The 15,082-nt window shown below is 36.4% G+C and overlaps 1 protein-coding gene across 1 annotated transcript; it reads right to left on the reverse strand.

Annotated features, from left to right (window-relative positions):
• Window positions 1-12,101: 12,101 nt before the first annotated feature.
• LOC107634299 (UDP-glucose 6-dehydrogenase 3) lies at window positions 12,102-14,645 on the reverse strand. The gene is made up of 2 exons (XM_016337844.3): window positions 14,464-14,645; window positions 12,102-13,831 (listed from the first exon to the last, which is right to left on the reverse strand). Exon 2 carries the CDS (start codon window positions 13,809-13,811, stop codon window positions 12,351-12,353), a length of 1,461 nt encoding a protein of 486 aa, XP_016193330.1. The 5' UTR covers window positions 13,812-13,831; window positions 14,464-14,645; the 3' UTR covers window positions 12,102-12,350.
• Between the last annotated feature and the right edge of the window lie 437 nt (window positions 14,646-15,082).

Genomic DNA, 15,082 nt, shown 5'->3' on the forward strand with positions numbered 1-15,082 from the left:
TTAATGAAGAAAAAAAAAGAGAAATATAGGAATGAAAAAAAGTTAAAGAGTAAACCGTTTACTCGAAAGGAGAAGGTTGCTTATGTGACCATGGAGTCTTCAGAGAAGAAATTCGATCTCGAAGCAGAGGTTGATTTGGCTGAACTTAAGAAAGGTCCCCCATATGTTTGTTCCTTACTCAAAAAGCTCCCTAGTAATGAAAAGTCGAATGATTCAAAACTAAAGAGTGGAAAAAAATTATAGTTTTGATATTTCAAAATCTTATCAAATTTTCGATGTGTTGCTTAAAGATAAACAATTAATTTTGCCTGAGGGTAGAACTTTACTTTCGGTGAAAGATTTGAAAGGGAAACCTTATTGTAAATTTTACCAAGCAACTAGTCATTCGACTAACAGTTGTGTTCATTTCAGGGATTTGATACAGAAGCTATAATGGAAGGACGGTTGAAGTTCGATGATGGGAAAAAAGAGATGAAAGTGGATACTGATCTTTTCGACGCTGAAGCTAGTTTTGTTGAACCATATTTTGGAGTAAATATGGTTGGTATGTCTTATGACTTCGATTTGGCTCTGGATGATTTTGAGTCACAAATTCGATCAATTTATCCTAGAGCAGGGGATGGCCTGCTAGATTTCCTGGTACAGCAAAAGATCAAGGATCGAGATGTATCTTTGTGTCCATGATGTAACATTGTATTCGATGCTGAAGCTGCAACGATTTTCGATAAAGAAAGAATGAAGAAGGAGTTTTTCTCATAGAGAGGAGCAAGCTCGCCAAAGGCAATCGATTCGGCGTATAGAGGGGCAAAGTTCTAAGGCCCCTCAACAAAATGGTGTTGCACCATTGAGCTGTTCTCAGGCCATAGGTGTCCAATGGATTCGAAATTGTCAGGAATTTCAGAATCGAGATGCTCCTTATCGACGGAACCCACAGTGGGGACATCGAGGACCTCCTCAAAACCAATATCCCTATAATCGGGGTCGAGCTACGGGATATTCAAGGGGTAGAGGAAGAAGGAATCCAAATCAAAACGAAAAACCTTAATCAGACAAAAGCAAGGGGACAACGCTTTCAGTGTATTCCTGAATAGTCTTTCCTTCTAATGGGGAGACATGCCCAAAGGGAATTTATTCTCCTACAAAGTTAGAGAAAGGTAAGGCAATAGCTCATTCTTCAGGAATTGATAAAGAAAAAGAGGCTGATTTGGATGAGGAGTACTTCGAGGAAGGAGATGATGAGATGGTTGAAACTATTTCGATTATTCCAACTGAGTATTTGGGTGAGTATGAAGGTGATCCAGAAGAGGATTATGATATGGATGCTGAAGAGGCTTTTTCCTTCATTCGATATGAGGACGAATCAGGATATTTCCTGAGGCCTACTGAGAAGCAAAAGTCTCATCTTCGCCCACTCCATATTACTACTACTTTGAGTGGGATTAAAGTCAATAAAGTTTTGATTGATGGTGGAGCAGTAATTAGCCTCTTACCAGAAAGAATGATGATGAAGGTTGGTAAGCATTCTAATGACTTGGTTCCCACCAATATTGCTGTAACAGACTTTAGTGGCTCTTCCACCCCTACAAAAGGTCTGGTTACTTTTGGGGTCAAAGTAGGGTCATCCGAGTGAAACACTGTATTTGTGGTAGTGCCATCAAAAGCAAGTTACAATGCTTTATTGGGTCGAGACTGGATTCATGGAGTTGGGATTGTACCATCGACTGTGCATCAAAGTGTCCTCCTTTGGACAGAGGATGGCAAGCCTAAAGTTGTTAAGGCAGATTCGAATCTCTATGTCGAACAATTGCATGTCAATTTCAGGATGTATAGCTCGAAACTAAAGCCTTTGAATGTTGACAGGGCGTTGAATTTGTATAATTACGAAGGCTGTTATTTGTCTTCAGAAGGTTTAACAGTGAAATTGCGTCATCCTCATTTGAATGTGACCCCGACTGGTTGGGATTGCTCATCTTAAGGAATCTGAGGCATTATTCGATGGAGCAGGTTCAAGATGTCTCGGATTATCTGGTAAATTTACGTAATTATTTAAGTAATTTCTCTTCTGTAGAAAATAAAGGTGGTTCCTCTGATGAAGTGGAATCATTTAGGGATGCAAGTTCTTTTCTTAGTTGTAACAACTCGATGTCTTCAATCAAGTTTAGTCAAGGTTTAAGTTATTTTTCATTGTGTAATGCAAATGATGTTGTTAGTCGAACTGCTGATCTGATAGCAGAGGTTCATTATAATGAAAATAAAGCTATTGTTAATCCAATAAAAGATCATGTCTGTTCTGTTTATAATGAATATATTGATTTCTCTTTTGATTGCATTTATGATTTGGAACCTTTGGGTTTTGAAAAGCATTCAGTAAAAGATGAGGATCATTTTAAAGGGGTTGAATCTCAAGATCCCCTAGAAGAAATTAATTTAGGGTCTCTTGATGATGTTCGAATCACTTATATTTGTAAAGATTTGGTAGATCCATTTCGATCTGAACTTTTCCATCTTTTACATGAATTTAAAGATTGTTTTGCTTGATATTATCATGAGATGCCTGATCTCGATCGTTCTCTTGTAGAACATCGATTAGCATTGAAACCAAATGCTAGAGTTGTGAAGCAAACTCCTCATCATTTTGCTCCAGAAATCAAGCAAAAGATTAAGGAAGAAATAGAACGGTTGATTAAAGCAAAGTTTATTCGAACCGCACGATATGTTAAATGAGTTTCGAATATTGTTCCTGTAATGAAGAAAAATAGAAAGTTAAGAGTATGCATTGATTTTAGAGATTTGAATAGTGCTACACCGAAAGATGAACATTTTATGCCAATCGCAGATATGTTAATCGATTCTGCAGTGGGAAATGAAATTCTAAGTTTTATGGACGGTTATTTGAGATATAACCAAATCTTCATTGCTGAAGATGATGTGTCCAAAATTGTTGTCCTGGGGCGTTAGGCACTTATGAATGGGTGGTTATGCCTTTTGGTTTGAAAAATGCTGGTGCAACTTACCAGCGAGCAATGAATGGTATATTTCATGAGTACATTGGGAGATTTATGGAGGTGTATATCGATGACGTTATGGTCAAATTGATTTCGGTGAATCAACACATTGATCATTTAAGAAAAGCATTTGTCACCATGAGGAAGAAGGGATTAAAGATGAATGCTTTAAAATGTGCCTTTGAAGTGCAATCTTTTCTGGGAAAAGTGAATTATCTTCAAAGGTTCATTTCGAATCTTTCTGATCAAACTCGAGTGTTTGCACCTTTAGTGAAACTAAAGAATGATTCACAGTTTGAATGGACATATGAGCACCAAAAGGCATTCGATTCCATAAAGGCTTATTTATCTAAGGCTCCAATTATGGCGAATGTTCGTCCACATGAACCCTTAAAATTGTATATTGCCGCATCTGCAAACATAATTGGGTGTATGCTAGCTCAGAATGATGAGAATGGGCATGAATGGGCAATTTATTACCTTAGTCGAGTTCTGACTGATATTGAAACAAGGTATTCCCCGATAGAGAAATTGTGTTTGTCTTTGTACTATGCTTGTATGAAATTAAAGTGTTATATGGTTGCTAAATCGGTAAAAGTTGTAGCACAAACTGATCTCATTAAATATATGTTGATTTACAATATGTCCCGGCCAAAGCTGTGAAAGGTCAGGTCATTGCATATTTTCTTGTTGATAATTCGAATAATCTGAATGACCAGGGGGCAAATGTACTCGACATTAAAGTCGATTATTGGAAGTTATATTTTGATGGATCGAAGCACAAAGATGGTGCAGAGGTTGGAATTCTTATTATCTCGCCATAAGGGACTCCATCAGAATTCTTGTTCGAACTAAAATATCCTTGTTCAAATAATATGGCAAAGTATGAAGCTTTAATTTTGGGTCTTGAAATATTCATTGATAAATGGGCTTTGGCAGTCCAAATCTTAGGGGATTCTCAGTTAGTCTTAAAGCAGTTATTGAAGGAGTTTAAATGCAATAATGAGAGGTTGCAAAAATATTTAGCAACGGCTTGGTAGTTGTAACTTCTTTTCGAAAAGTTTCTTTGGTTCATATTCCAAGGATTCATAATGAGATTGCTAAGGAGTTAGCCCAAATTGCTTCGAGATATGGAATCGGTCCAGAAACTTTAAGAAAATTAGCTAGTATCCATCAAATTTTAGTGCCTGCGGATGAAAGGGAGGCTTTGTGTATAGGTGAATGGGAGGATAATGATTGGGAAAAGCCTATTGCTGAGTATTTAAAGAATCCCAGTATGCCAGTTGATAGAAAAGTAAAATTGCAAGCAATAAATTTTGTGTATAGGTGAATGGGAGGATAATGATTGGAAAAAGCCTATTGCTGAGTATTTAAAGAATTCCAGTGTGCCAGTTGATAGAAAAGTAAAATTGCAAGCAATAAATTTTGTGTTGATGGCTGATGAATTGTATAAGAAGGGAATCGATGGAAGTTTGTCGAGATGTCTAAGTCATGGTGATAAAGACATTGCTTTGGGCGAAGTCCATAAGGGGATATGTGGTGCTCATCAAGCTGGGAAGAAGATTAAATGGGTGCTATGTCGTAATCATGTGTATTGGCCAACTATGATCAAAGATTGTATCAAATATGCAAAGGCGTGTCAGAAGTGTCAAAAGCATGGTTCGATACAACAGATCCCAGCATCTGAGTTGCATTTGATTATAAAGCCATGGCCATTTAGAGGTTAGGCTTTGGATCTGATTGGATTGATTCACCCTCCTTCATCAAAATATCATAAATTTATTTTGGTTGCAATTGATTATTTCACAAAGTGGGTTGAAGCAGTTCCTCTAATAGAAGTTGGTCAAAATGAAATAATAGATTTTATTGAGGAACATATAATCCATCGATTTGGAATTCCTTAAACATTGAGCACTGATCAAGGAACTATGTTTACTGGTCAACAAATTAAAAATTTTGCAGCTTCGAGGAATATCAATATAGTTACTTCAACCCCCTATTATGCACAGGCTAATGGACAAGTTGAGGCAGCAAATAAAATTCTGATAAGTTAGATTAAAAAATAAATCGGAAATAGACCTCGAATTTGGCATGAAACGTTAAGTCAAGTGCTATGGGCTTATCGAAATTCACCAAGAGGGTCGACTGGTACGTCGCCTTATAAATTAGTATATGGCCATGATGTTGTGCTCCCATTGGAAATCAATCTGAACACTTTGAGAGTGTCAAAACAAAATGATTTTCCAGTCGATGATTACTGGAATACAATGTTTGATGAGTTGAATGAATTAGATTCAGAGCGAGTATTGGCACTTGAAAATATGATTCGGCAAAAAGAAAGTGTTGCTCGAAATTACAATCGTCGAATAAAGGAGAAATACTTCAGTATAGGTGAGTTGGTTTTGAAAGTTATGTTGCCAATGGAAAAGAAATCGAGATTTCTTGGCAAATGGTCCATACTTGGGAAGGTCCTTTCCAAGTGATATGATTATATTCTGGAAATGCATATCGAATCAAGGATATCGAATCAGGAAATATAATCAACTCGATTAACGGAAAGTACTTAAAGCAATATCATTGTTTGCTGAATTAAAATCAAAATGGATAAGTTCGAAAGTAAGAAAAGCCATTATAGGTACTAAAGTCTAAGGTGGAGAAATATAAGGTGCCATAAGCTTTGCTAGGTCTATGCATAGCTTTACCCTTTCATTGTTCAGATTAGAAAGTGTCTCAGCATGCTTGAATCTTTTATATTGGGCTTTGTCAAGTTGTTTCCCATATTTTTCTTGTTTGGCCTCAATAGAAATGATTTCTTGGATCAGTTGTTGTTGCTCTTGCTGGGTAGTAGCTAGAGGTGTAGCTATATCAGCTCTTCTCTTGCGAATTTTGGCAAGTTTTTTATTAATCTGAGCCAATTCTGCTTCAAGTTTTATCTCTTCCTTATCATCATAATGAGCTTGAACGGAAATAGCCTGAGAGATTCTCAAATCGAATTCTTCACGGGAAGCTTTGATTGGTTGAAGGGCTGCAGTATAGCTTTATACCTCAATTCTGATTTTAGCTTCTTCATTTTCGATTTCTTAAAGTTTGTCTTGGGTAGCTATGCTTCTGTTGGCAATTTGTTTGAATTGATGGATTATGGTAGAGTGTGGGGATGGAGCCTGAAGTTCAAAAGGTGAACTCAAAAGATTGGACAAAAGCTTGTTTAAGGCCGCATCATTGGTCCATTTGATGGGTGGATGGTCCAGGAGTTTGAGAAGTGATAGGAGTTGTTCTCGAGCATTAACATTCAGCTCGAATGAAGGACCAAATGTAGAAGGACCAAGGAGTACAAGGGCAGAAATAGGCACTTCGTCTTCTTGAATAGCTTGATTTAGGACAGTGACCAGGTTAGCCAAGGTGGCACTTGCAGACCCCGTGAAAACACCCAAATTTCCAGATCCTTGACCCAGGGGAGTTTAAAGTTTAGCTTGATGGGGAGGACTGGAGGTTCTTTGAGGAGAAGGATAGGTTTCCAGAGCTCTAGATAGGGAGTCTGAAGCGGTAGTCTCAGCAACTCGAGAGGGGGAGTCAGAATCAGGGGCCACCTGATATTCAGCAGAAAGCGCAGCCTAATTGGTTGGAGAGACATGTCCAAGGATCAGAGTTTGTGTTGGAGAGTGCTGCGTGTGCTCCTTTGTTAAGTCGACTACCTGTGTCCTAGTCGGAATCGGAAAAGTGACTTGGATTGATGAATGAGATGTGGTTTGTCCTAGGTCTTGTTGTTGTTGTTGTTGTTGTTGTAGCTGATCTGGTGGTAAAGATGAGGTGATTGATTGTGCAGTAGTCACGGGCTGAAATACAAGGTACAATAAGTCGAGATTTATTTTAACTCAATCAAGATATATGTGAAAATGATATAATATTACCGAATGGGTCTTGTTCTTCAGATTAACTGAAAACCTGAATCTGAATCAATTGTATCCTCTGACTATGAGAATGCAGCAAGGATATTACGAATAGATGGCTTACTATCCTCAGAGGAACTTTCACTCGTTGATTGTAATTGTAACTGAAGAAAGATTGAAATAAAAAATTTTTAAGTAAATGTGATTTTCGAAAAGTTTCAGTTTTAAGTACATGTGCATAGGTAGAAAGTAGTTACCCTTCTGGAAGTTCTTGTAGGAGTCCTCCGAATTTTCCTTAGTGGTTGTCGTGAGGAGGCTGTGGTTTCGACCTTTCTTTTTTGGGGTCTTTTAGGAGAACCTTCAGCAGCAGGGATTGTGCGAATGACAGAACACTTGATTTCTTCCGAGGAACGAATGTACTTGGAATAATAAGTAGTCCAACAATTGAAACAAGACTTGGTGATGAATGAACTTCGATCATAGATAAGATGATGATAGCCTTCTTTTTGTTGTTGATTTTTCGAAAGGCAGAGATCAAGTTCTTTCTGGGAGGCCAAAGTAATATGGCAAAATGGTTTGTTGTTTCTGGGGAGTGGAGTTAGGATAGCCTGTGAGAAGCCAAGTTGCCTGGCAGTGTAATGAGGGGCATACAGAGTTACCTTGAAACGTTCTTTTTTGTGTTGAGGTAGCCCTGTAGGAATTACTTGTACCGCCAGTAAATTGGCCCAGCTCCTGTTAGCAAGCTCATTTTCTTCAGTATCATTGGGGAAAAAGAGACGTTTGAGCCAAGCAGGACCACAGTTTTGACGCAAAAAGGGGGTGAAATTGAGGTCCTCATTGTGAAAGTCTTTGCAAGAGTGGAAAGGAGAAAAGACAGCCCAAAATCAGTCTTTGTCCGATTCTGCTTCTGGGAAGTTTGGCTTAAAATTTGCCAATCGAAAATCTTCAATGTGTTGTTTGTCTGTAGCACCACTTCCAGGTGTAATCATGTGTTTTTCGAAAATGGCATTAAGCTATAGTTGAAGAAGTCAAAGAGGGCTACCTGTACTGATCAAATAGTTGTTTAGAAGACAATTGACAAACTGACCAAGTTCTTCGAAAATGTGCCCTAGAAGAAGTTTGGCCAAATTAAGATTGTTTCCTTCATGAAGCAAAGCAGCAAGTGAAAGAAAAAGCTTTGACATTTGGACACTTCGAGAGCAGAAGACGACTGCATTTAGCCAATAGAATAGAAAGGCTACATGCTCATCATCTGTAATAGCAGTTCCTTCTGCACCCATGTGATGAGCAATGAAGTCACTATAAGAAGTTGTGGGGGCAATGTTGTATTGTTGTCTGGGCTGCATGTCAGAGGTGAAGTCTGGAGTACTAATCAGGAGTCTTGTAATAGCAGCCACATCTAGCAGTGACATACCAATCATTCCACAAGGAAGGTGGAAATTATTGGTAGTTCTGTTCCAAAAAATGTCACGGCTCCGATCATCCAAGGGAGCGTCGAAGGAGAAAAGTGAGAGAGTCTCAAAATATCCTGAATCCCCAGAGCCCCTTAAGTAGCGCTCTTCGATGGGGCAAGATGTTCATACCAAGCTGTGAAGTTAGTTCCTCGAGGAGTGATTTTGGGATTGTTCCGAAAGGATTTTTGGTTAGTGAAGAAGGAGATATCAAGGTCTTGATTGATCAAGGATCAACAAGTCTTCCCATTGAGCACTGGGGAAGAAAGGGAGTTTTTTGTTTGCCCTTTCTAGATTCTCGATGGGACCAATGAAACAATGGATGTATTCACCTACAGTAAAATGAATAAGGATTCTAGGGTCGTTGATTTGAAGTTGTGGGTCATCGATAACTTCGTCATTGACTTTATTTAAAATATGGAGATCTGGAGGAGCTAGTGGTTGTACCATGGGGCCTTTGCCTTTCTCTTGTGCAGCGGCGTGAGATGAGAAAGCAGCCATTGTAGAGCAAAGAAGAATGAAGTTTGAAGAGTAAAAGTTGCACAAGAAGGATGAATGCAAGAGAAATGTAGGAAACAAGAGCTCGAGAAAGTTGAACAAAGACGAAAGTATCGAATTTAAAGGGAGTTTTACTGTAGCCGTTATAACAGAGAGAATTCAAAGAGAAAAGAGGTAACTTTGCAAAGAAGGCGAAGTGGTGGAGAGAGAGAGAGCGCAAGTCACGGGAGACATGTCAAATGGGTCAGTATTAATGGAGAAGTTAAATGGTAATTATTACTGATTCAGGAGATTGAAGTTTGAATTAAGATTAAGTTCATCTTCCAAGAGACTATTTCGAAGACAAACATATTAATCCTAGGGGGCAATTTGTTAGTCGAAAATTATTTTTGACTAGGATAAGCTAATTTGAAATATTGAAGAGGTGTTAGGATAGAAGCGAATGTCGAAAAGATGCACGTGGAGGTATTTATTGGAAGTTATTCTACACGGACTCGATTTATACATCTTTGGAAATTGAACAAGTATTTGATTGAAGAATCGAATGGGTGTTTGAATAAAGAATCGAACGGTTACACTAAGTAGAAAAGTTGAAGGCTGTTTCCAAGTGAGGAGTTTATGGGTAACGTTTATCAGCAAAAGAGTGGGAACGGTTACCTGGGAGTGCGCATGGAAGGCAGTACCAGGCAATTAATGGTCGGTTATAGAAGCAGATTATAAATATTAGCAAGTTTTAGAAAAAAAAGGGTTGGAAATTTTCTTCAGAAATACACTCAAGCACACTCACATCCCTAGCAAATTCCTGAGTCTGCATTCGAGTTTAATTTCTATAGAGTTCCTTCCATTGTCTTTAAAATTCCATTTACATTTTCTGCAAAATTTTATTTTTCTTGCAAATTTATCTTTCAAGCACCATTTAATTTTCTTGTCAGATTTACATTCCAGCACCTTTAATTTTCATGTCAAAAGCCCTTTGATTCAATCGAAGGCACTTTACTGCTTTGTTTCAATTCAATACAAAACATTTTGATTTCAGTCAATTTACTTTTCAAATCTTTTCTTTTACACTTCTTTTATCTTTTTTGGCATTTTTCGAATTTATTTCTTATCGTAAAACTCGTCTAATTCGAGAACCTTTGATGCACTTATAGAACTGGTACCTACAAAAGAGGAGTAGGTTTCGCTCTCAGACCATTAGAATCGAACCACTATCGATTTGCTAAAAATCGACAAAATAGTAGAACTTTCATTTTCTTTGGTAGGTGATTAGACAGTAGCAAATAATAACAATTTCGTTATTATTTTAAGCACATATGTTATTTAAAAAATAATTATGTTGATTATTCTTAATTGGATGGTTATTCCTTTTTATTCGATTTAATCATGTACAGTTAACAATAGTTGGATGTTCAATTCACTAGGTGTGCGGATAGTTATCTTAATGTTAGGGTCTATGAAGTAATTTGGAGGTGGAGTGTTTTTTTTACTTTATTGGATCAATTTTAAAGCCCATTATTTACATTATTTACAAAAGTCATTGTCTACATAACAAAACCGAAAAATAAATCCTAACGAACTCTTGCTTTTTGTATGCATGATTGCATGTGCATGTGTTGGTTCGCGCAAGTAATAATGGTGCGGTGCTTGTACTGGGAAGAAAGTTTTCCCGAGTAGAGTTTGAATTCAACCTTAATTTTATTTGCGAGTTGAGATTTTTATATAAATTCAATCTTATCTTATCTGTGAGTTGAGAATATCTCAAATTTAATCCTATCCGTTCTTAACTCGCGGGTATCCGACCATACTTACGGATTATAAAAAAGATGCAATATTATTATATAATTTGATGAGTTAAAATAGAACTGACTTTTATATAAAAAAAACGTATTAAATTATTAATTATTGATTTTTTTTAATGGTTAAGGATCTTTTACATTTAGTGAGAGGCCTTTGGTTCAACATCTACTTAAAATACATTTTTATATAAATATATAACATATACATATATAAGGTGCGGGTTAATCGAATAGGATTACCAACCCTATGCGACCGAATTAGATCAAGTTGGATACCTTGGAACGGGGTGTATGTTATCACCCCTACTCATGAGAAATGCTTTGGAGATACTCAAATTTTATTTTATTTTATTCTTTAAAAAGAATTAAAAAGGGAAGGGTCTTTTGAAAAATAAAATAATTTCTAGAATTAAATTTAAATAAATTAACAATTATCTAATTATATTTTTATAAGACTATTTACATAGTTACTATAAAAGATATTTATTTTTGTTGATGTGACATTGTGTAATTAGATGTTCGTGTAAAATTATTCAAAAAATAATTCAAACACTAATAAAATTTATTACTTTTAACTAATATTTTTAACTATAAATCAATTTTCTTAATTTAGCAATACAACAATATATTTTTTATTCATATTTTTACGTATTGCTAATTATTAGTTGCCAAAAACAAATTCTGCTCGCCTTTATCATTTTTTATTATTTTATATTAACAAGGTATCAAAATAAAATTTTAATTTCCATCATCATTATGCGGGGCCCAACCAACCAATGTTGTCAATGGGTAGGGTAGAGTAGGATTTGGATTCTACCCTAACTTTACCTGTAGGTTGAAAACTTTCTTAAAACTCTACCCTACCTTATCCGCGGGTTGAGAATCTCTCAACCCTAACCCTACCCTCACCCTAAAGTTCTAAACCTACCCTACCCGACCCTACCGACAGAAAAATAAAAAAATTTCAAGCAAATATAAAATTCAACCATTCCAAATTTTATATATATTAATAAAATAGAAAATAAAAAACTAAATTCAAATTAAAATTAAAAACAATAAAATCTTAAAAAAAATCAACATAAAATTATAAATAATATGATCAAATTATAAATAATATGATCAAATTATAAATAATATGATTATCAACTAGCTTAGTGGTTATTTCAAATTTTTATAAGAGAAAGATTGTGAATTCAATACTCACTTTTTTCACTACATACATAATTTTTACATATATATTATATAATATATTAGGAGGTGCGAATAAAATAAAGTAGGGTATACTCTGAACCCGTACCCTACCCTACCCGCAGGCAAATTCGAACCGTACCATACCCTATCCGCAGCAGGTCGGATAGACAACCCTATCTGAACGGATTGGTCCGGATTGAATACCCGCGAATAGGGTATATATTACCAGCCCTACCAACCATATATCCTATGTAGTATGTATGGCCATTGATGTTTGGCATACTGAAAACCACTCCCCATCTCATTTCTCTAATTATTCTTGCAATTTGTTTAACTACTAAGTACAAGCCGACTGTTCTAAAAACCAAAAGGATGTAGAAACCTCAAGTCTAATAACACACTACCAAAATGGCAGAATAGTGTCGTCTAATCTATGTAGATGATATAGTAGGATAAAACTCTCTTGTTGTATTCAACATCTGCCTTATTATATATTATAGTGATAAAATGCACGAAAGCAAATCAAAAGGGCACTGCTGAATTGACAGTGTTGTTGAGCCACTGTTCTACTGGGCTCCCAATTGAGTAAACAATGAATCCAATCTCCCTCAGCTTCCCAACATCCAAAATGTTCCTACCATCAAAAACAAATGCTGGCTTCTGCATGTCATCAAACACTCTCTGGAAATCAATTCCCTTAAACTCATCCCACTCTGTAAGAATGCATATACCATGAGCATCCTTAGTTGCCTCATAAACATCTTCAGCTATGTCAACATGTTCCAAGCCATTGGAAGAGCTAGAACTCAATGGCTGGAGGTGAATTGGATGGTCCCATTGAACATTATTCATTGACAAATCCTTCTTGATCTGATCCGCGCTCACTCGCGGATCATATATGCTCAAGCATGCATCATCACCTAAAAGACCTTTGCAAACATCAATAGCAGGAGTTTTTCTAGTGTCACTGGTGTCCTTCTTGAATGCAAATCCAAGAACTGCAATCTTCTTACCAGAAACTGTGTTGAACATGGATGACACGACTCGTTGGACGAATCGGCTCTTCTGGTAGTCATTCACCTTGATCACTTGCTTCCAGTAATTCGCCACCTCGACAAGGCCATTACATTCACAAATATACACCAAATTGAGTATGTCCTTCTGGAAACAAGAACCACCAAAGCCAACACTGGCATTCAGGAATCTCGGCCCGATTTTCGGGTTCTTGCTTAGTGCAAGGGAAACCTGAGAGACTTGAGCACCAGTGGCCTCACACAGTGCTGACATTGCATTGATTGATGAGATCCTTTGAGCCAAGAATGCATTATCAGCTAACTTGGAAAGTTCTGCAGACCAAATGTTTGTTGTTATGATTTTGTCTTCACTCACCCAATGAGCATATATATCCTTCAGTTTCTTGATTGCTTCTTGGCCTTCAGGGCCTTCATTCCCTCCAATTAGGACCCTGTCAGGTTCTAGAAGGTCCTGTACAGCTGTCCCCTCTGAAAGAAACTCTGGATTCGACAGAATCTGATACTTGATTCCCTTGCTCTTATGTGCTAAGATTTGTTCTATTGCCTCGGCCGTGCGCACCGGGACAGTAGATTTTTCAACAACAATCTTGTCTGAGGTGCACACATCGGCGATCATCCGGGCTGCGCTCTCCCAATAAGTCAAGTCAGCTGCCTTGCCGGCTCCAAGGCCTCTTGCCTTTGTCGGCGTGTTCACCGAGACAAAGATGATGTCAGCTTCTTGGACATGCCTCTCCACATCTGTGCTGAAGATGAGATTTTTCCCTCTGCATTGTTTCACCACATTTTCTAGGCCAGGCTCATAGATTGGGAGTTTGTCACTGTTCCATGCTGATATGCGAGATTGAGATATGTCAACCACAGCCACTTCAATTGAGGGGCATTTTAGAGCAATAACTGCCATTGTAGGACCCCCTACATACCCTGCCCCTATTCCACATAGCTTCACCATTTTTCTTTGGTTACTTCAACCTGTCATGCATGTTTTTTTGCATCAATTCAAGACTCTAATAAGCAATTCAACAAATCAAAGAAGGAATAATAGAACATAACAGAGTAATTACTCCCGATTGACCCCTCCGTCGTTACTAATTTGTCTTGTAATAAAATCTTTAGGGACTTTTTTATTCAATATGCATGTTAAAAATTCGATTGAAAGCGATGGACAGACCAATTACCAAAATGTCCTTTCTGAAATTAGGTGGAACCAATTTGAGTGTTTAGTGTTTACTCTACAGCTGTGCAGCAAAAACACACTCCAACTAATTTCTAGAAGAGGCATTAGTACAGAGTTGAATTACAGTTGAGTAACTAACTTGATGTGGTAGCTTGACTAATCATATGACTTCCATGGTAATCATCAAAACAAATATTGGCAGGTTCATGCATCAGATCCTCAGAGTTACAAGTACTATGTGGTACTACATGCTTATTTGAACATCTAACTAAAGAAGTTTGAATAAGGTTGAAGACAAAATTAAAATTGAACAAGGTTAATCTCAAAGTTCAGATAATAATAATAATAATAATAGAATCACAAAAAGGATCAGGAGTCAGAACAAATATTAAACAGAAAAAAATGATATGTGAAAAATTTTGGTTACCTTATAGTTGTGAATATGAAGTGTTCAAAGTAGAAACTTGTTATCAGAGAAGACCAAAACTCAGCTAAGCAAGAAGGCGGTATCTGTATCCTTATATACTGGCTCTGAAAATTATTATTTATCTTTGAATTTTTACACATTTTATTTTTCTTTTAAATGTTGTATTTTACTAGTTACTTTTCAAACTTGACTTGGTGATTCATGATAAAACTGATGCAATCCATTATCTACTATTTGCTTTGCTACAGACACTTGGAAAATTCAAGTAACTTTTTCTTTACTAAAATCACATGCGCTGGCAATGCTGCTCTGCAATCCATATTTTGGGTTGGTTTGGGGCTGCTTTTAAAAAAGTATTTATTTTTATTTTTTTTTAAAAAAAATAATAGACAAAAATTATTTTATATTTAAATAATTTTTTTTAAAAAATATTTAAATATTAAAAATATTTTTTATTTTTGTTTTTTTAAACAAAATATTATTAATTTTAAAAAAAATAAATAATTTGTTTTTTTAATAAAAATATTTTTTTAAAGCACGTATTTAAATAAATTTTGAATCAGTGGGTTGGCTTTTGAGAAAAGTATTTTTTTAAAGAAATTTTTTTAACAGATAAAAA

This window comes from Arachis ipaensis, chromosome B1, assembly GCF_059453495.1.
Source record: "Arachis ipaensis isolate K30076 ecotype BB chromosome B1, ASM5945349v1, whole genome shotgun sequence".
Taxonomy (NCBI): Eukaryota; Viridiplantae; Streptophyta; class Magnoliopsida; order Fabales; family Fabaceae; genus Arachis; species Arachis ipaensis.